The 22619-nt window shown below is 41.9% G+C and overlaps 1 protein-coding gene across 2 annotated transcripts in view; it reads right to left on the bottom strand.

Moving 5' to 3' along the window:
* Positions 1-466: 466 nt before the first annotated feature.
* LOC111144757 (WASH complex subunit 2-like) overlaps positions 467-22619 on the bottom strand; it is a 55868-nt gene continuing 33715 nt past the window's right edge. The window contains exons 21-31 of one of the 2 annotated variants that reach the window (XM_022499198.1): positions 19767-19869; positions 15453-15608; positions 13330-13512; positions 10804-10932; positions 10595-10675; positions 8603-8725; positions 7332-7394; positions 6760-6972; positions 4375-4992; positions 3380-3557; positions 467-1177 (exon numbers count right to left, since the gene is read on the bottom strand). In XM_022499198.1, the coding sequence (XP_022354906.1) occupies positions 1038-1177; positions 3380-3557; positions 4375-4992; positions 6760-6972; positions 7332-7394; positions 8603-8725; positions 10595-10675; positions 10804-10932; positions 13330-13512; positions 15453-15608; positions 19767-19869 (1987 nt within the window). In that variant the 3' untranslated portion in view covers positions 467-1037. The remainder of the gene's footprint in view (positions 1178-3379; positions 3558-4374; positions 4993-6759; positions 6973-7331; positions 7395-8602; positions 8726-10594; positions 10676-10803; positions 10933-13329; positions 13513-15452; positions 15609-19766; positions 19870-22619) is intronic. The other variant, XM_022499199.1, reaches the window with a different exon arrangement.

Here is a 22619-nt window from a genome sequence, read left to right as displayed (position 1 = left end):
TAGTGGTTTTGGGACTGGTAAAACCAACTGGGCCTGCCTGTAAGACTGTGCTATGGTTACAGTTTGAATACTTAGCACCAAGTCTGCACAGCACAAGAAAACACAGACTGCAGGAGGGGTCAGATATCCATGTGGCTAGCAGCTACCACAATGGACAACATGGTTATAGAATATTCCCATTAGTGCAGAGTTCTCAGGCACAGTGCCGCTCCACAGAAGGACATCTCCATCCTCAGTACTTTTCCTTCCATTATCTGGGTTCATTCTGCCTCATTCACAAAATAATGAAAAGCTCCAAAGGAATGGAAATGGATGCCTTAGAGCAAGGATCAGAATACTGTTTATGTAAAGGGTCTGAAAGAAGATATCTTGGGCTTTGTGGGCCGTTCAGTCTCTGTCACAACTACTGAACTCTGGCATTGTAGAAAGGGTGAAAACAGCCACAGACAATATGTAAATGAATGGGTATGGTTGTGTTCCAATAAAACTTTATTTATAAAAACAGACAACAGAGGGCCACAGTTTGCCAAATGAACCTATAGAGTCATTTTCAGAATTCAGTGGAATCAGAGGAAACCTACTCTCCTACTGCAAAGAGTCATGAAGTATACAATCTCTCAACCCCTTCCTCTATCACCTGCACAGGCTCTGAGCTAGGGCTTCTATCCATGAATGGAATATTCCTGGTCATCTGCCTGGCACTGCTTCCTCTGGAATTCCCTGCCCATCCATGAAAGGCACATAGAAGTTTTTTCTCCAACGTGCCCAAAATCATACTGTGGCCCCATCAAGGTAAATTAAATGAAAATATAGTTTAAAAAAAAAAAAACAACACTGTGAAATATTTATTTTTGTTTTGTGGTATTAAGCATGATTAAAACTGGGGCAGAAAAATACTAAGTATGTTGGGTGAGAAAGAGGTGAGCTAGCTGCTTCAGTATTTGCTTTTTCTAATTCAATTAAGACAATGAGTACACAGGACAGCATCATTAACTCAAGGATGTAGCTGAAGGGTGAGATGTGATACCCTGTATGCTCTACTGGCCTCCAAAGGCGTTCAAGGGATCATCAAAAATGTTGGACACCTTCGGTTCGGATCTTGATTCAGGTGCTGCCTGTGAAGATCGACTTTTTGGTTTGGTTGTCTTAGCTTGGACACCAGAGGAGAAGATATCATCTTTAAAAAGAAAAAAGAAAAAGAAAAAAAATTGCTGATTAGGCAAGAAAATAAGACACTTTTAAGACACATCTACATAAATCACCAAACATTCAAGTCTGGTAACAGTACGGGATACCAAAAACATTAAGAGTCAAGCCTTTTAGATTCTGGTCCTGGCTTTGCTACTAATTTTTATGATCACATAAAGTCACAGGTTCTCTCTGACCACAATTTTCTCAGCTACAAGGTACGTATGTACATGTGGAGGAGAAGAAAAAGGGAAGGATAACCAAATTCCAATCCTGTCCCTGACTTTACTATCTGTGACATATCTACTTTTACATTCTCTTCCCACTGGATTTTAAAAGGAAAGAGCAATACAAACAAGCAATGGGAAATCCAACATAGGAGCACCCCTCTCTCAGAATAAATGCACCTGAGGCACACAATGCCAAAATAGTCTTTATGACCACATTCATGTTTAGTTGTTTCGCTGCCTCCAGTGTTTCATGAGTCATCTTACTCACCTGAAGCATTACTGCTAGGATTCTATCCTACATTTTCGCATGTGTACACAAAGATATGTATACATAAATGTTAAAGATCATGGCATTATTTTTTAAAATTATTATTTATTTTTTTATTTTTTAAATTAACATATAATGTATTATTAGCCCCAGGGGTACAGGTCTGTGAATCGCCAGGTTTACACACTTCACAGCACTCACCATAGCACATACCCCCGCCATTGTCCATAACCCCCCATGGCATTATTTTTAATAAAAAAACGTGGCAACAAACTGGATCACCTTCAATATGCTAATGGCTGAATACAAAGGAATACTATACAACCACTAAAAACAAGGAAGTAGACAGATCTCTATACTGACATGGGAAGACATCAAGTGTCTTCCCAGAAGACAGCAGAACAGATAAAATATATTCATATTTTGGAAAAAATAAGTATACATTTCTATGTATACAAAGCTCTATTAACATCACTCAATCTGAAAGGATGCAGAGGAAACTCAATAATGGTTACCTCCAGGGCTTGTTTTTCACATTTTACACTTTTCAAATAGTAGTCACCTATTACAACAGGTATGTGTTACTTTTGTTGTAATTAAAAAAAAAAAAAAAAGTCTCTTCTGCATACCCTGTGGTGGGAAGCAGGTGGAGACAAAGCACATGGCTTACTCCAGGAATAGGCCCCATGTGGCACTGCAGCAGCTGCTTTCTCCCAGTTAACCCCAAGGTGTAGATCTGGGAGGGAGGAGAAAGGATGTATTTGGCTTCAGCTCAAGTCCTATCCACCAACACAGGACATGAAAGAAGTGCCATATTTAAGATCAGGGATTCGGCGTGCCCATTGATAAAGGAGATGTTATGCCATGGGGCGGGTGGGGGGGTGGAATGAGCATGTTTACAAACACAGAAGATCTCTGGTGAGACATAAAGTCTGAGTTATAAGCTGCTTTCATAGATAATCCTGCTCTGCTCTTGCACTCCCCCTGTCCATCCTCTGAACTCCTGACGCTCACTCCCCAGTTAGAACTGACTCAAACAACTGCACCATGCCCAAGGAAGCCATCGGGGCCTCCTTCAGGCTATGGGCAAGTTTCTGACCGCCCCTTCATAACATCAGAATGTTCAGAGTTATCACAGAGGATTGGTGGGGGGCTTACTAAAATAAAAGTTAAATTATAATTAAAGGTCAAATTTTGGGCTTTTTCAAATTCCTTGACGACCATCAGGACAAAAAATTGTCTCACTGAAATAACTAGTCCATTTATTGTTCCATCCTCAGCCCACCTCCGGATTATACAGCAAGCCAAAGGAAACCCACTGGGGAATATTTTCCAAGAAAGAGCCCACACAAAGGTAGAGAAATAACAGTCACTGAATGGTAATCACTCTCTGTGTCATATATAGAAAACCACTTACCCGGGGCACCTGGGTGGCTCAGTGGGTTAAGCCTCTGCCTTTGGCTCAGGTCATGATCCCAGGGTCCTAGGATCGAGCCCCGCATCAGGCTCTCTGCTCAGCTGGAAGCCTGCTTCCCCCTCTCTCTGCCTGCCTCTCTGCCTACTTGTGATATTTCTCTCTCTCTATCTCTCTCTCTCTCTGTAAAATAAATAAATAAAATCTTTAAAAAAAAAACCCACTTCGCTAACTAAAAAAAAAAAACAGAAGAAAGAAAGAAAAAGGAAAATCACTTACCCATATCATCGTCAAATATAGACTTAGCTTCCACCTTTTTTTTGGACTTCTCTTTTGGTTTTACAGTTAGGTCAGCAAAGATATCAATGTTATCATCAAACAAGTTGGATTCAAATGTTCTTTCCTTGTCTCTTGTTTTTTGTGTGGGTTTGATTGCTTCTGTAGCAAATATATCATCCTTGTTGAGCCAAAAAAAAAATGAAAAAATTTTAAATCAAGTTGTAGAAATGCAAACTGCCACCATATTCTGGGACAGCCAGATGACCTGTTCTCTCTGCTTGGAATGCCCTACTCCATCCAGATTCTTGCCTGGCCTACTCTTGGTCTTTCTTCTAGTCCTAGCTCAAGTGCCAGCTCTGTAGAGAGGCTTTCTCTACCAATCCTACCTGAAGGAGTGGTTCTTGCCCCCATCCATCACTCTGTCCCACTGCCTTGAGGTGTTTTCTTTATGGTACTCAACATTATCTGAAAACAGTTTATTTATATGTTGCCCTGTCTGTATCCAAGGCCTCTAACATACTGGGCCTAGCTCACTTTGTGCCTCCAGTACCTGGATGCTCAACAAACATGTGTCCAGGGAGTGGCACTGAAGGCTTTCCTGCCAGCACTAAGTTGTCGGCTCCAGCCAGGGCCTGTTTCCCCAAGAACCACAGGCTAAACCCTTAAGCTGTACTGAAGCTGCTTTATATATGTGTCATAGAGTGACAGGCCAAGGACACTGACTACAGCAACATGCTGATAACAACTATACAAATGAAGATTTGTATCAGTAACTATGGCTGGCCAAGAACCACCCCCACGTGAAACAAAACAAAAAAACAACTTCTGAGTAAATTTCAGAATTACTAATAAAAGGACCTAACTTTAAATACTAAGCAAGTAGATAGCAAGCAGCAATGAAACAAGATTATTGTAATGTATGGCTCAAATGAGCCAATCCAGCATCGTCTTAACATAAAATCAGGCCCAAAAAAGGTACTGTTATGTCCTGTTACCTCAAAAATATCTTGTGCTTTTGAGATGACATCCTGCTGACTGTTGGATTTTGACTCATTCTTCTTGGCTTTCTGATCTGTAAAGAGATCATCCTCATCTTCCAAGAGGGGGAAAGGATTCATTTTCTTTGCTGGTTTTGGTTTAACAGACTGGAACAGATCATCATCACTGCCTGCCTCCCCTAGAGCAGGAAACATGGAGCTCTTTTCTTTACTTCCCCCTGGTGGGTTGGCCAGGCCCTCTGCTGCCTTTGCCTTGGCTTTTCTTCTCCCCGTGGACTGAGATCCAGTACCCTTGGAGAAGATATCTCCAGAATCAAAAAGGTCATCCTCAAGAGGCTGACCCAGAGATTTCGCCGAGGGGCTTCTGTCCACTTCAGACACAGGACCACCTGCCCAAGCTGGAGTGGCAGCAGCCACGACCTCATCAGAGCTGTCTCGTCCGCCAGCTGCCCTGGACTGTGGCTGAGGATCACCTGGTGAAATGTCTCCATCTGTCAAGTGTGCAATGGACCTTCTGGGGACACTCACATCCTCAGTCTCAGTGGATTCCTGGGCAGCCAACCTCCGAGCCGCACGGGTCTGTGGTCTACGCTTTCCTCTCACTTTGACCCGGCTCTGCAAGGGCAAAAAACCACATGTTGATCTAACGATTAAAAAAAAAAAAAAAAAGTCTCTCCCCTCATGCTCTCTCTCTCTCTCTCTCTCAAATAAATAAAATCTAAAAAAAAAAATTCTTAAAAAAAAAAAAAAAAGCATTCAAAGCTAACATAACAAGTAATCAGTGACTCAAAATATTCTAAGATTGTCTGGTCTACCTCAATCAAGATCTTATCTAAGACACAGAAGAGATTATTTCCTAAATATTTCCAAAGACATTTAATGGCTGCTCCAAGACTGCATTACTCTGAATCTTTTAATGTTCCCCACTTTTGAGTCTTGGAGGGCAATATCAGTTGTTTAATACGAAAGGCTTCATTTGCTCCTGGAACCCTGCAAAGCAGGCATGTTGGTACGCTTGTGTTCTATGCCCTAACTGGCCCTGACTCTGCCCTTGGCTTATATGTGGGTATCTTTCAAAACAAGCATCAGGGGGAATTCTAAGGATAACCTTTACCAGGGGCTAGCCTAAAACCAGGCTCCAAAACCAGGAAGATAAAAGACAATAAAGAAAGAGAGGCAATCTAAAGGGTTCTTTTCTTCAAGTCAACAAACACTAAATTCAAATGCTAAATATTTCACACAAAAAACATGGTTTAGAAATCAGAACTTTTAAAATAACCACAAAATATGAGTTACTTATTAGCAATAATGCAGTATTTGTGATATTTTCCAAAATATACAATCAAGTAGTTTTAAGAAGGTACAAGCTCCTTTGGCCAAAGTATTTGGTGGTGTGTGCCTATTTCAAGAAAATATCACAAATAATCATAAGTAGCCAATGTAAACTCACCCTTCCCCTTTCCAAAGGCTGACAAAAAAAAAAAACAAAACAACAAACAAACAAACAAAAAAAAACAGAACAAAAGGAAGGATATTTTTCACAAGGAAAACAGGTTTGGAAATACTTAAAATGAATATATTTGCCAGGGTTATCTGAAGTACTGTTGCTTACTCAGAGATCAGCCAAGATTTCCTAGAGAAGGAAGGCTGGACCAACTAAAATGAAAGCAAAACCTCAAAGGCTTCAGTCTATCGAGCATACACCCCACAGTCCTGTGGGCCAGCGTGACAGAACCATGCCACCGGGAAATAATTGCCCTGGGATCTCAGAGGAGGGAGCCCAGGACAAGAGGGCAGGAGGGGAAACATCAGAGAATCAGGAAAGTCTGAGCAGACTGTCAATGAGCAAGAGAGCATTCCTGACAGAGGAAGCAGCCCAAGCTGTTTGCAGCAGAGGGCGGGAGTGTGTGTATTCATGGGACGGTGCCTGGTAGGACTGGAGTTTAGGCTGACAGAGTGGTTGGTGGGCAAGCTGGAAGCTTTGGTTAGCATGTTTGTAAAAGGCTTTAACACCAAACCAAGGAGCTTGAATGTCCTCCTCCCCGCAGCACAGAGGCCAGAAAAGGAGGGACGTGATCTGCTCTGTGTTTAAAAGACCTCCAGGAGGCAATGAAGGAGAGCCTGGAGGAAGTGGGACTTTATGTGGCTACTGAGCAGAATATAAATGTAACAAACAGAGGCAGAGAAAGGCAGAATTAGGAAGGCGTAAGGGAGATGGAAAGGCTGAAGGAAGGAAGACGTTGTCTCCTTCATGTGGGGAATGGGAGGCAGCCTATGATGTGTAACTGATGGACTAGAAAGAAATATACAAGTTATTCGGGCTTTAAAAAAAAAAAAAAAAGGCAAGCGAGCAAGCAAGCAAAGCGAAGGTGGTTTCATCACCTTGTTTGCACTGTGTAACGTGTCTGCCTGAGCTGGAAGGTCGAAACTCACGCCGGCCTCCCCGCTACTGAGAAGAGTGGGCATACGTTCCAGATTGTGGGTCCTCTCAGGCTCAGATGAAGGAAAAGTCAGTTCTGGCGAAACGGGCTTTATTCCAGAGATCTGGGGAACCGCTGCAGGCAGCAAGGCTGCTGGGTTAATCGCTAAATTGGCCTAAAAAAGAAAAAATGAAACTTACTCTGTATGTTTTCTTAAACACAGCAGTCTATTATCACTACTGTGACACATGACAAGAGACATGGTATACGTAATGTATAATGTGATAAGAGAAAGAAAAATGCAGGGAGGTCTCCTGATCTAGACTTAGAATTAAAACAGAGTAAGATTATATACCTGTGCCCACCACTTGGACCAAAGAAAAGATGTTACAGACGCAGCACACAAGAAGCAACAACTAGAGGATGGGGAAGAGGTAAGAAAATGCCAGGCAGCAGCTGACAAAAGTAAATATCCAAAAAAGTTTATAGATGCCACAAGGCAGGCAGTGCAGATTCCAGACATGTTATAATTACTTGTATTTTCCAGATCCGAGGGGATGGCTCTTTGGTTTTAAATGGAGCGGGACCTGGTGAGTCCTGTGTGAAATTACATTCAGTTAAAAATCCATTGGGGAGATAGAAAAAAAAGTATCTCTTGGATTACACTCATGCCCATTAAATTTGATGGAGCAAAGCTGTCACTTTCTGTAATTCTATAATGGGAAAGGCATTCAAATCTCCCCTGGGGCCTTGAAACCTTTCACTAACATTATTTCACTTATGCCTCCTCATCCGTTGTGTTGTTGGAATGCTGTCAGACCATATATGGAGTAAAGGCCCACAAAGATCATGGATAAGATTCCTAAGAATCACAGTGTATCCGAGCACCAAAACCTGACCAATTGGCAAAATTACCATGCTGGTTCCCCCATACAGCGAATACCACAGGGCACACCAAAATTCACGCACAACCTAATGCACTGAGGTTCTAGAAGCAAGGGAGGCTGAAATTTGGGGCACGTCAATGCAAATGTGTTCTCCCTAGTGCCTGATTTTCACAGCTCAGGACACTGAAGCTTCAGGGAAACATCCAGAGACAGCTGTAAGCCAGAACCAGATCTCACTCTCCGGTTCTGGTCTGTTTCCAGAACAAGCTCCTGAGAGAAGAGGGCTGAGGACAGAGACCTATCAGCAGTAACCTCAGGAGAGGTAACCAAGAAAATGGGGGAACCAAGGAATATTGGTTACAATTTATATTTAATTGGTTATAATTTATATTTAATTCTAATGTAATTCTACTCCAACATAGCCCAAAGGGAGAAATTGGGGTTCTAACAGGAAAAATATTCTTCACCCTATATTAACTCTATTTTGGAATTGAATTTCAAAGTTCTTCAAAAACAGTAATCATAAGTATAGCTTCATGGGACTGGGCTGTAGACGGAGAAGAGACGAGGCAGTAGGGAGGCGTGTTTTTAAAACAAAGAAACAAACACAGGAGGGGCGCCTGGTTGGCTCAGTCGTAGAGCGTGAAATTCTTGATCTCTGGGTTATGAGTTCAAGGGCCATACTGGGTGTAGAGCTTTACTTTAAAAAAAATGTTTAAATTGTGAATTAAAAAAATTTTTTTTAATTTAACACACACACACACACACACACACACGCCCAGTTAAGAAAGAAAGGCAGTCCTACTTGCTGTTTCCTCCCTAGTCAAGAGAACTCTGAATAGCCTTGGGTCTGCGCAATGGAGTACCTCTGTCCAGATATGCAAATGAGAGCTGAAAGTCCTTATAAGCAGATCTCACCTGAGGTGTTTCCGACTTCAATGTGCTTTTTTCTTTGATACCCTGAGTGGATTCAGGATGTTTCTGGTTCTGGAAAGAGGATACCGAGTGGTCTTTTTTCACTACTCTCTTCTTTTCTGGTATCTTCAAAAGAAAAAGAATACCAAACACCTGTCATGTATCTTAGAAATTTTAAAGAAAGTCATAACTCATAAAAATAATCTGGCTTTTGAGTTTTGAGTCATTTCTCAAATGAGGGTTGAAGACAAAGGCAGCGTTTCAGAAATGGCATTCTAAAGCCTGTGGCCTTCTCAGGAGTCTTCACTACACCAACAGAAAATAGAGAGTACCTAGGGATGCCTGGGTGGCTCAGTCAGTTAAGTGTCTGCCTTTGGCTCAGGTCACAATCTCAGGGTCCTGGGATAGAGCCCTGTGTTCAATGGCGAGACTGCTTCACCTGCTCCCTTTGCCCCTCCCCCGCCACTCATGCGCCCTCTCTTTCTCTCTTGCAAATAAATAAATAAATAAATTTTTTAAAAATGAAAAAAAAAAAAGAGTATCTAACAAAATCTACTGGGGTGGGGAAAAATGACACAAACAGGCTAACACTCAGATTTAAAGTTCTGCACCTGAAAAGCAAGAATATTTAGTCAACCATGTTGCATGCACTGGTCTTTCAACGAACAACCTAAAAATCAAACAAATCTGGGAACGCCTGGGTGGCTCAGTCGGTTAAGAGTCCGACTCTTGAGTTTGGCTCAGGTCAAGACCTCAGGGCTATGCGTTCAAGCCCCATGTCAGGGATCCTTGCTGAGCATTGAGCCTGCTTAAGATTTTCTCTCTCCCTTTGCCTCTGCCTCTCCCTCCCTGTGCTCTCACACTCTCTCAAAAAATAAAAAAAATCTTATTTATTTTTTTTAATTTATTTTTTTAAGATTTTATTTATTTATTTGACAGACAGAGATTACAAGTAGGCAGAGAGGCAGGCAGAGAGAGAGGAAGAGGCAGGCTCCCTGCTGAGCAGAGAGCCCGATGTGGGGCTCGATCCCAGGACTCTCAGTTCATGACCTGAGCCGAAGGCAGAGGCTTTAACCCACTGAGCCACCCAGGCGCACCAAAAAATTTAAAAAATCTTAAAAAAAAAAAAATCAAACAGGGACGCCTGGGTGGCTCAGTCAGTTAAGCATCTGCCTTCAGCTCAGGTCATGATCCCAGGGTCCTGGGATCAAGTCCCAAATTGGGCTCCCTGCTCAACAAGAAGCCTGTTTCTCCTTCTGCCTCTCCCCCCTGCTTGTGCCCTCTCTCTCTCCCTCTCTCTTTTCCCCTATCTCTCTGCCAAATAAATAAATAAAATATTTAAAAATAAATCAAATCTGTAATGTAGTAAGAACCTGGGTTGGTATGGACTCTGAAAAACAACCTGAGGGTTTTGAAGGGGTGGGGGGTGGGAGGTTGGAGGAACCAGGTGGTGGGTATTGGGGAGGGCACGTATTGCATGGAGCACTGGGTGTGGTGCAAAAACAATGAATACTGTTACGCTGAAAAGAAATTAAAAAAAAAAAATTGAAAAACTTTAAAAAAAAAAAAAAGAACCTGGGTTGGTTAACGCTCTAATGTTAGTTGGAAACATTAGACAGGGATACCACAAGCACCGTCATCAGCATGCTATTTGCCATTCTTTTACTAGTAAGCACCACAATTCTCTGTGGATTTTCCCTACTCTTTTTTCTAAAGATTTTTTTTATTTATTTGCGACGGTGGGGGAAGAGAAAGTGAAAGAGCACAAGGGGGGAGTGGGAGGGGTTGAGGGAGAAGCAGACTCCCCACTGAGCAAGGAGCCCGACATGGGGCTTGATCCCAGGGTCCTGGGGTCATGACCTGAGCCAAAGGTAGACACTTAACTAAGTGAGCCACATAAGCGCCCCATGTTTTCCTTATTCCTATAAATATATGTTAATTTTCTTCCCAGAACCCTTCCCCCACACCCCAGTATTGAGAACAAAAGGCTTATACCAAAGACCGTGACTTGACAGGGCTGAAAAGATCATCATCATCATCATCCCCAAACAGGCTCCCAACACTTGGCTCCAATAACTGGAACAGACAAAACTCAAATTCAATATTCACAACAAAAGCCATTTACAAAGAAAATTAGGTAAGCTACTGACACGGTATCTAATACAATAACAGCATCATGATGTGAAGAACCTTTTGAAACTGACCCTGGTTTTCTTGGTGCCAGAGAAAAGGTCAACATCGGGGTCATTGTCCTTCTGGAGCTTGTGACTAAAAAGGAGCTCTTCATCCTGAAAGACACCTGTGCTCTTTGGGCGGGCATCAGGATCAGGACTCTGGAAAAAAGAGGGATGTTCTAAGGATTTATGCCAAGGAAAGCGCAGATGCAAATGTGGAAAAACAAAGATATTCCCTGCAGCTATTTACACATGGCTAAGGGCTGGGTACAGCTCAAGTGGCAATCAAAAAGGGAAGGACACATTCACGTAACAGAAGCTACCAAAAACAGTGGAAAATCTATTGGTAAATACAGATCATACATATACAATCTGGAAAGATCACCTTCCACAGCCTTTGTGTAATAAATGTCTGAACTTTTTATTCAAAAAACAATCCATTAGTTCTCAAAACAAGAAACATTTTAAGGGTGAAAACATACAAAAATCAAGTAAGTGCCCTCCATCTCATTCACAAAGGGACGAAGAGAATGCAGCTGACTTAATACCAGAACTACAGAGTGGTCAAGCACATATCCCTAATGGGTCAGCATCCGACCCCAACCTTCCCCTATGCCCATTCACCTTCCACCCCACCATCTTCAGATTCCAAACAAGTTCTTTTTATTTGGTAGAGTATCTGACATTTCAAAGTTATTATTCACATTACTTGTTTTGACACTCTAACACCCCCGACTTGACATTCTAAAATACTCCCGTTTTTTTTTTTTTTTAAATGTTAGATAGAAGCTACCATAACAGAGCAGTGGAAGGCAGAGTCCCAAGTCCTTGAGGGGAATGACAAAAACAAGAGCAGGAGGCAAGAACGATATAAATAAGCAGGACAGCCTGACCTTGTGACCTCCAAGACCTTGGGGCTGGCAGACCAAAGAGCCACAACTATGGAACACAAGCTTTCCTCTCTCATCTCTGCCCCAGGGTAATCCCTAGGCCCATTATAATGCATTTGCATTGAAGGTACCCCCCCAACCACCACCACCAAAACCCAAGGAAAAAGGGTGCCAAGACCTTTCGGGTAACCAACCTCACCAAGTCAAGAACTCCCCCTCCCAACCTGTGGGAGGAGCTTCCCAAATGCCTGGAAGCAGCCTCCATTATAGACCACCCCACCTCTCAGCCCAGAGAGACCCACAAATATCCAATTCCAAAACAACCACTCTCCCACCATGAGAGTGTACGTTCACTCTAATAAACTGCTGTGGTTGCTACCTTCCTTCTGGCTGTCTTCATTCCGCTGACAATCCTCATGGAAAGCTCCTAAGGAATCCAAGGACTGAGACCTTCTTTCACACAATATAGACTTTCTCGCCCATAACATTTAGTATCACAACCACAGAGTAAACAAAAAAATTCACAACTGAGATGTGTCACATTAAAAATTAACTAATTATTATTATTGATTATACATAAAACCCGAGTGTAACACAGTAACTAAGTTTCACAACCATGAAAATCTGTACAAAATCACACATGGTAAAAGAAATAAAATATATTTGAAAAAAGAAGATAGCAAATAATTCATATTCATTATGCGTAGCTCTCATTTATAAGCAGGGATATACTACTCGTATAATAAAAAATAAAACATTTTTTATAGAAATCAACATGGACCATGTCCTCAGTTTGGTTTACAAAAAAGCACTGGCAATATGCCACCTTACAGGTTTTTTTTTTAACATCCCTACTGAGATAAAATTCACATACTATAAAATTCACCTAGAGTATAATTCTGTGATTCTTAGTATATTCACAGAGTTATGCAAACACCACCACTGTGTAAAAGTTTAGAACACTCCCATCAACCCAAAAGAAACCCCAGTCCCTCTCCCTTCTCATCTACCCCACTCCCCCAGACCCAAGCAACCACTCATCTACTTTCTAGCTCTATGGATCGGCCAATTCAAGACATTTCAAATAAATGGGATCATAAAATTCGTAGTCTTTTGTCACTGGCTTCCTTCTTTCAGAATGTTTTCAAGGTTCATCCACGTTGTAGCACGTATCAGTAACTCATTCTTTTTACTGTTAAATAATATTCCACTTTGAATAGATACATTACACTGTTTACCCATTCATCAGCTGATGGATTTTTGAGTTCTCTCCATCTTTAGACTATAATAAATAATGCTGCTGAGAACATTACATTCTAGTTTTGTGTGACTGTATGTTTTCATAACTCTTAGATATATACCTAGGGGTGGAATTGCTAGGTCTCAGTGATGACTCATGTTTACCAATTTTAGGAACTACGCAATTGTCTTCAGAAGCGGCTGCACTAACTTACATTCCCAACAGCAACACAGGAGGCTCCAGTATCCCTGAACCCTCACCAACACTGGGCTATTACAGAAAAAGTCAACAAGCATTGGTGGAGATGTAGAAAAAACAGAACCCTCAATTCTTCAGTAACTCACATGACAGAATGGACACCATAAAATGAGATTCTTTTATCCTTTTGAAAACCTGAAATTAATAACTTCGCTGCTTTTTGCTCACCTTTCCTACTTCTTTCTTTGGAGCTTGGATACTGTTTTGATCTTCTGTTTTATCCTCTTCCTCATCAAACAAACTAAGAACAGTTTTGGTTCTACCTTTGGTTCCTTTCTCCATGGGGGATGATGAAGAAAATAAATCGGAATGCTTGACTGCTTCCTGAGCAGATACAGTCAAAGGGCCTCCCTGAAAATGGAAACAACAAAAAAATAAATAACACGGAGAAATACAAGTCCCACTGTGGGATGCCCCCCCCCAAAACTCCTCAAAAATTCAGTAACAGCGACATCTGCATGTTTCCAGGTGCTATGGCTAATCACATCTACTCCAAAGTATCAAAATACCGAGGCCGAGTCTCCACTGACTGCTTCAACAGAGACTCCTGTGCAGGTCGTTCACAGCCAAAGATAATTTCCCCAACTAGTTTAAAGTCATGGCTCCCTTCCTCCTACCAAGAGATTTATGTATCAGTTATAACCCTGATCCACAAAGGTTGCTCATGAGCTATCAACTTAGTCATAGAGAATACACAAATGCCGATCACCAGGAGTGGATCATAGATTTCCTAGTATTCCATTAATACTTCAGACCCAAGGAAAAACCTTACTGACAAAATCAGATGCTTAAACTATAGAGGACCCACACCATATCATACAATTAGAAGAATCACTAAAATAGCCTAAAATGCAGCATTTATTCGGTCAATAAGTTCCACATTTCAAGTAAGAGACCACTGATTCTAAGAACCACTATTACTGTATGAACCACTAAGAAAAAAACAACTCCCAATTGAACATGCCACTGATTGTGAAGCACATCCTAATATCTGAGTGATTAAATTGCGGAAAATATGCTTCTTTGAAGAAACAGGTAATTTCAAAGTGCCTGCTAGGTGGGAGATAATCTGCTAAGGACTACAGATGTCACAGTGAGCCAAAGAAACCTGGCCCCGGTCCTCAAGGAACATGTACTTGAACCAGAGCTGGCAGTGCAACAAGCAATTAGACCTCCAGCTGACTGGGGTAACTCAGGAGGCTACAGGAGCACAGAAAATGTCCACACAGAAACTATAGGTAGGGAATGTCCCACAATGTTTCGGGTACAAATAAAATATTTGTATCACTACAGCTCTAAGGGCCTCAACAGGAAAAGTATATGTGATATTCTTCACATAGGCCCTGAAAAAGAGATTAGACGTGAACAGCTGAACACGCAGAAAACTAGAAAAGTTAGAGGAAAATAAGAAAAAGTAGGGGCATCTGCATGGCTCAGTCGGTTAAGCATCTGCCTTCAGCTCAGGTCATGGTCCCAGGGTTCTGGGATCAAGCCCCACATCAGGTTCCCTGCTCAGCAGGGAGTCTGCTTCTCGCTCTCCCGCTCATTCTCTTTCTCTCTCAAATAAATAAATAATCTTAAAAAAGAAAAAAAGAGAGAGAGAGAGAGAAAAGAAATAAAAAGAAAGAGAAAAGGTATACAGACACTGAAGGCCATTAGTAACCCCCAGGTGCAGCCAGCAGCCTTGTCCACAGGCTCCTGATGACAGACCACCCAGGAGAAGACAGCAAACATTTTGGAAGACAAGAGATTTCACTTTACTCTCTAATTAACAGCCAGTATCAACTAATGCAAGAACAGGAAATTTAGATCTTCTTAAAACGGTCATTTTAATTGAAGTACAGGTGGAAGCAGAAGAGAACTGGGGGGAGCGGGGGCAGAAACACTACAAGGGACACATGACCCAGAGCAGACATGCAGAGAAAACGGAAATGAAAAGCAAGCTGTGGGAGAACACCTTGGTGAGAGAAAGGCAAAACCGACATGGACACAAGATGTGTCCATGTGTCTCTTTGTAGAGAGTGTAAAATGGGAGAAAGGCACAGCACTGTGTGCACCTGCACCTACGAAAGAGGCTGAACAGCAAGAACAATGGTGAACATTTCCCTCAATGGTGGCACCAGATTTTCTTCTTCAGGCTTTTCAGTTTTTTCAAAATTTTCAACAAATTTGCCATCTGTTTTCTGTGATAGAAAAAGGTAAGGGTGTGTGCATTTGTGTGTGTATGTGTGTGTGTGTTTTACAAGACACAAGAAACAAACAACAGAATGGACACGCCAAAAAAAGGCTACCTTCTCTGACTCCTCCGCCCCGAGAGCACGCCCCAGTTCAGACGGCTCTTTGGCGCCCTCAACCTTCTTATCCACGGGTTTCACTCCAAATGGTGCCTCCTTCTCTTCTTCATCACTGAACAGCAAAGGTGGTACCTCAGGGACAGGCTCTTTTTTCTAGCAAAAGAAGAGTAGGTGACATCCTTAAAAACAAAAGTGTGCTTAACCAGCGTGACAACCTAAAGAACAAGGTGAAACCACAGTCCTCGAGTGAGCGAAACGTGATGGCAGGAGAGAAAGGGCGCGACAGTGAAGGACGCACAAACAGGGCGAAGGAAAAAACACCACCCCCAGACACAATGCTTCACACCTTCGGCTACAACACCCGCACCTGTCTCCACGTGTCCGTCCCCTTCACAGACACTGCCATCACCTAGACCCTGACCTCTGCCACCCAGACAGCTACTAGTCTCCTGCTTCCCTCCTCCCTTTCCAGCTCAGTGACATCATCCAGAGGGCCCTGCTAAAATAAAATGCCCCCCAGATTACTTCATCTCCCACCCCACGCCTGCACTATTTGTGTTAAGCAAATGCTAAACAGGATAATCAACTGACACTTCATTTCCTCCCTTTATCCATCTGTGCCCTATCAACCCTCACTACTCCCTACACCTACCGTAAACTTTCACACTTCCGTGCTTGCTCCTCACTGGAGAAGCAAACCCTCATCTTTCAAGCGCGGCCCAGCTCAAGGTCACCCATGAAGGTTTCCCCGTTCTCTTTCTACCTAGTAAGTATAGCTGCTACGCTGGTAAGATTATTTATCCCTCTTCCGAGCCTTCACTTCACTTGCTTCCTAGTGTACATTAATAGCAATCATACATCTGTCCGTTCACTGAAAGGATTATATATCGCCACAGCCAGTCATGGTGTCTTATACCAAGCAGGTGGTCAACACAAGTTTGCAAGCAATTTGTCTCATCTCCCATCTGTTGCTTACGTGGGAGGCAGGGAATTCAGAGATTAGAAAACTGAGGTTATGTGCCTTGTCTAGAATTACTGGCATCCTTCGGGCAAAGGATTGATCAAAAATTCTTGAGGAAAAAAACTGTAACTCTGTCATATCAGCTAGACTAGGTGTTATGAGGAAGTACGCTCCGAAAGCAGTATCTAAATCAAGTCAGGAAGACAGATCTGGGAAATCAAAGAACCCTACTAACTATGAGAGAAAAAATTACAAAGGAAATAAAAATAGGATAAGATGATTGATTATTGTTAAGAAGTCGTCCTTAAAACGCATAATCATTTGAACCTGAAATAAAAGACTGGAAATCCAAAGAAACAGTTTCAGAAGAGATCAGGCAATACTGAAACGATTAAAGGAAGAAATTTTTGTGGAATGCGCTGGTCTCTCGGAGAACTACATACAACTTCGATGCAAAAGTAGGTCTAGGTAAGAAACGAGATTTAAATACGGTCTCTTGGGATGCCTGGGTGGCTCAGTTGGTTGGGCAGCTGCCTTCGGCTCAGGTCATGATCCCAGCGTCCTGGGATCGAGTCCCACATCGGGCTCCTTGCTTGCCAGGGAGCCTGCTTCTCCCTCTGCCTCTGCCTGCCATTCTGTCTGCCTGTGCTCGCTCTCTCTCCCTCTCTCTCTCTGACAAATAAATAAATAAAATCTTTAAAAAAAAATTTTAAATAAACAAACAAACAAATAAATAAATAAATAAATACGGTCTCTTAAATCAAGAAAAATGCCACCCAAACTTTTGGTTGTAAATGTTCCTAAAGATAAGCTGTATTCATCTTGATCATGAAATTAATTTCACTGATAGGTTGATAACTAAGTCACATCTAACTTGAAAATATTCTAAGATCTCTGAACAACAACAAAAAATCTTTTCTATATTGTTGTCCAGAGGTGCTTATATTTCACAAACGGTACAATTCTGTGTGCAGTTTGTTCAGCTACTTAAGATGCTGATCTCTGGTTTTTGTCTCATTTAATAATCACATTACTACAGGTAGAAAGAAGTTTTCCATTTCTAGAACCTTTAGTATTTATTAAATTAATGCTCATTTATCCAGAGTAGAAGTTTTTATTTATAATCTACAGAAGAAAACCACTCAGATCTGACTCTTTTAACCACCTGATGTCTTCTTTAGGGAGATTCAAGGATGGGTGATTCAAGGAGAAGAGGACAAGAACCTCAGAAGCAGCAGCAGGGAAGGCAGCAGGCTCCTCCCCATGCTAAAAGCTTCTGGTACAATTCCACTTAATGGGAATATGGTGGAAAAAAAAAATTCCTAAATCATCAACTGACATGTGCCTAGTCTGGCAAGCTTTCACAGGACAAGTTAATGTTTGTCCTATGTCTGAAAATATGAAGACTATTTCCAGATCAGGGAGACAGTAAGGACCCCTGGAGTATTGTGAGACAGGGTGAGCCACCTAGAGCACATGGTGAGTGAGGGTGGTAAAGAGGAGTGCCACTTGAATGAGATTACAGGCGGCATGGGAGGCTCACCTGAAGTATTTGTGACAAGGACAAGACAGGACCGGGTTGTATTTACGAACAGAACCAGGGCAACAGCAAGGAGAGCAGAGGAAGAAAGGAAGAAGCAATCATGGGGAAGTAAGATATAAAATTATCTCAAGTCAAGGCTAAATATGATAAGGCAGTAGGGATGGGAAGAAACATCCCTAATAAACTAGAAGGGAACAGTAACAGTTACTCCATTTAAGCCAAAGTCAGTTACACATGTCCCAATAGTTACAGGGAATACCGAGAGTGGCGAAAAAGAATAAGCTCAAGCTTATGAAAATGAAAAACATTCTGCAGGATGAGAAAAAAGATGCATAAAAATGTATAACATGATCTCACTTAAATAAAACAGACACGGGGTGCCAGGGAGCAGGCCTGAAAGAGCTGACAACACACAGTTACTGATGACTCCTCTGGGAGGAGAGTAAGGACTTTGCATTCTCTACGCACTTCCTAAACCTTTTTAAAGAAGGCACATGGGAGGCGGCCCAGGGGCTCATCCCTTCTTCTCTGTCATGTGGGTCTTTTTGCCTCTATCACATGCCAAATTTGAAGGGCCTGAAGTTGGGACTGAAGGCCTGACAGCAGGTTGTGACATGACTTGATTCTTGGCCTTTTAGGCTAACCGAGCCAGATAAAGGATGTCTCCATGGAGTCTAGCCTAAAAAGTTTTACACTCCCCTTTGGGGCTGTCAGCAATTGCCAGCTGGTAGTAAACCAGCGCTTGGCCTCACTTTGTTCTATGTGCACACGCTCACATATACCCACTAACGGAAGGAGATGGGGAGGGATGAATGGCAGGCCAGAGCAGGATTCCAGTACGCCTGGGTTCCCTGAACAACTATTATCATAATCCCACCTTCCTCTCGTTCCTTAATACTCCTTTTTGATGTAACTATCACCAAGACTGGCTAAATTTTTTAGCTTAGGTGACTGTGGTAGTGACGTCACGTAGATGTAGTCACCAGAATCATTTACACCAGATAGCCACCAATTGACTTTTTCTTATCATATCCTTTTAACTACAAAAAAAAAAAATTTTTTTTACTCTCGTTAAAAAACATAAAATTGACCATCTTAACCATGTATATGGTTCAGTAGTGCTAGGAATATTCACACTGTTAGGCAACCAACCTCTAGAATTTTTCCATCTTGCAAAACTGAAACTCTGTACTCATTAAAAGACTCCCCATTTCCCTCTCTCCCCAGCCCCTAGAAACCACAGTTCTACTTTCAGTTTCTTGGAAGCTGACTCCTCCAGGTACCTCATCTAAGTGGAATCATATACTATCTTTTTCTGACTGCCTTATTTCACTCAGTGTGAAGTCCTCAAGGTCCATCCATGCTGTAGCACGTGCCAGAATTTCCTTCCATTTTCCTGACTGGCTACTGACAGTAGTAAAAAGTGTTAATACTTGAAATGTGCTCCTAAAAGGAATAACATGTGCCTTTCCGGCCTGGTCTAATGTTAGCATGATTCCACACGGCTGCAGCTGAGCCTGGTGACCCCCAACAGGACTGCAGCAGCGCTCTCCCATGAGACTCCAGATCCCTACCCCTGATGCCGAAGTGGGTGCATGACACGGAGGAAACCTTTCTTCCACGCTTTGTGCTTGTGTTTCATCTATAAAATACCACTAATAGAAGACCTCTTTCTAAAACTAGGCAAATGGGATTTTCCATTAGACTCAGCCTCCAAGATCGGTTTCAGGGGCTGATTCAGGGAAGTTTCACTCCTCATGTGACATCGCCTCTAGGGTATTTCCTGGACCTAGGAAGCTACAAATACCGTTGTTGTAGGAGGAACAGATGTAGGAGGAGAGCCAAAGAGAGAGCTTCCACTGTCAGCATCGTCTTCAAAGAGGAGTGACACTCTCTGGGGCTTCTTTTGGCTGTACAATCAAACAAAAGGTCAAATAAGGCAAATGTGATTAAAAAATACATACAATATTCCCTCTAGGCCATACTTATAGAAACCCACCTACAACTAAAACACCCAAGTCATCGCTGACCTTACATAGTTAAAAAGAAACCAGAAAAACCTTTAAAATGGGTGCAATTTGTGTCTAACATATCATCAGCCTCCGGCTCTCAACCATATGTAGAAGTTTGAGGGCCTCTTCATCTTTCCCTTTGACTCACTATAGGTGCACTAGTAGTTATCTTGGCCAAGTATTTAAAAGCATGGTTGGGGATGCTGGGAAGAGAGGTAGGGTTGGAGTAAAAATGGTGTAAAGATTTGAATTATTAGATTTAAAGCAACTGCTAGCTTTCTAGAATTCTTGAGAAGTACAGAAACTAGGGATCTCTAGCATCTGTTTTCAATAAAGAATATACTGGAGAGGGGAAGGGGGTGCCTGGCTGGCTAAGTTGGTGGAGCATGCAACCTTTGATCCCAGGGTCATGTGTTCAAGCCCCATGTTGGGTGTGGAGCCTACTTAAAAACAAAAAAGCAGAATGAAGTTAAAATATTAGGAAAAAAAAAAGCGGGGGGGGGGAGGCTGGGGAAGCGCATGCCTGGGTGGCTCTGTCAGTCGAGGATCTGCCTTCAGCTCGCGTCATGACCCCAGGGTCCTAGGATCAAGTACTGTGTCGGGCTCTCTGCTCAGCAGGAGTCTGCATCTCCCTCTCACTCTCCTTGTATGCTCTCTCTCTCTCTCTAATAAATAAATAAAACATCTTTAAAAAAAAGAAAGAAGGAATAAAAACATACTGGGCTCTTTCAGCCACAGCTCTCCTCACCACCTTCCTCTAGCCTATCTTTACCTACCTCCTCACCTAGGATTCTGCCCTGGCCCCTACAGAGAAGGTGACCAGTAAACACCTGCCAGAACAAATACTGGTCAGGACTTTTAATGGACAGAAATACAACAGCGGAGAATCACACAGAGGCTTAGCACTAGACGTGGGGAATCCAGAACAGAAAATGAACTGAAAGGTCAAGTTCCAGTTTTCACTATGTGATAAAGAGTCATCCAACTAGCACACTACACAATTACCAATGTAACAAAAACTTTAAATTCAATTTTAGGGGCACCTGTGGCTCAACTGTTAAGCATCTGCCATCGGCTCAGGTCATGATCCCAGGGTGCTGGGATTGAGCCCTGCATTGGGCTCCCTGCTCAGTGAGAAGCCTGCTTCCCCCTCTCCCATTCCCCCTGCTTGTGTTCACTTTCTCACGGTCTCTCTCTGTGAAATAAATAAATAAATCTTTTTTTAAATAAAAATAAAATAAATTCAATTTTAGCTAAGTAAAAATGATACTAACACATCATTTCAGTAAATTGTTCACCATCTACATCTACGTACGTTAGGACATAATTAATATATATACACAAGTATATATATCATAATCTTTTTCGTATGTTTAATTACTAGCAGGGCACAATCTATGTAGCTTATTCATTAGTTTAATATTGACTTCTGCCTATCTTAAAAAAAATGTTTAAAAACCTAAGCATCACAGACTAGGGAGCACAAGTAACCAAACCCTTGAGTGTACGTAGTTAGACATATATATCGAAGAAGGTTAAACATTAACGCTATACCTTGAAGAAGTTATAAAAGCAAAAAGCCACAGTATGGTGGTATTTAACAAGCCTTTATGGATATATACCACTAAAAATTTACACAAATAATAACCAAAATATTTCACTACTTGGTGATGAGTGATCACAAAATATTTACAACTATGTCGGATGCCTAAAGAATACCGAAACCGCATTAAGCTGCTACAGCAGGAAAACATCTTAGGCATGATTTTCTGAACAATTTCTAAAAACAAAACAAAACACCAAACCAACCCACAAAAAGTACATGATGACAGATTCTGAAGGTAAGCTACAGAAAATGAGTTAGCTCTCTGGACAGAGCTACAACAGAAAACAAAAGACTCAGCAACTACTGGTTAAATTGGGGCCTCCCATGGAGCTCTGTCCTCAGAAGAAAAATACGCTGCTCAGTGAACTAGGGTATTTCTCACTGTAAATAACAGGTTGCGTATTTTGATTTATTTGAAATTGCAGACATCAGCAAATGTGAAGATAACCAGAGCCTATGGCCTAAAACAGGACATTTCTGAGAATGACAGGGAAATTAACAACAAGCATGCTGGAATGATGGGCACAAACCGGGGCTGTCCAGACAAGCCAGGACGTGTGAGTGCCCTGCTCACAAGGCAGTATTTCACAACTTGTTAGAGTCACAGCTCTTCGTTCTTTTTTCAGAAGGGTTTTGAGATATAATTTACATACCATAAAATTTACCCTTTTATAATATAGTATGAAATTCACTGGTTTTTAGTACAGAGTTGTGTAACTAACACCACCATCTAACTTCACAATATTTCCATCAACCCAGAATGAAACCCCATGCCTGTTAATAATCACTCCCAATTCTCCTTGCCCCTCAGCCCCAGGCAAACACTAATTTACTTTCTGTCTCTATAGATTTATCTCTTTGGGATTATTATACACAAATGGAACCATACATGTGGTCCTGTGACTGGCTGCTTTCAATTAACACAGTATTTAAGGTTCATCCATGCTGTAGCATGTATCAATATTTTATTCCTTGTTATTGCTGAGTTAAGAGTCCACTGTATGGACATAACACATTTTCTTTATCCTATCATCTATTGATA

Source organism: Enhydra lutris, unplaced genomic scaffold (assembly GCF_002288905.1).
Source record: "Enhydra lutris kenyoni isolate GAN:26980312 unplaced genomic scaffold, ASM228890v2 scaffoldscaffold12, whole genome shotgun sequence".
NCBI classification, from domain to species: domain Eukaryota; kingdom Metazoa; phylum Chordata; class Mammalia; order Carnivora; family Mustelidae; genus Enhydra; species Enhydra lutris.
The sequence above is the reverse complement of the archived record's forward strand: the minus strand, read 5'-3'. Positions and strand labels throughout refer to the sequence as shown.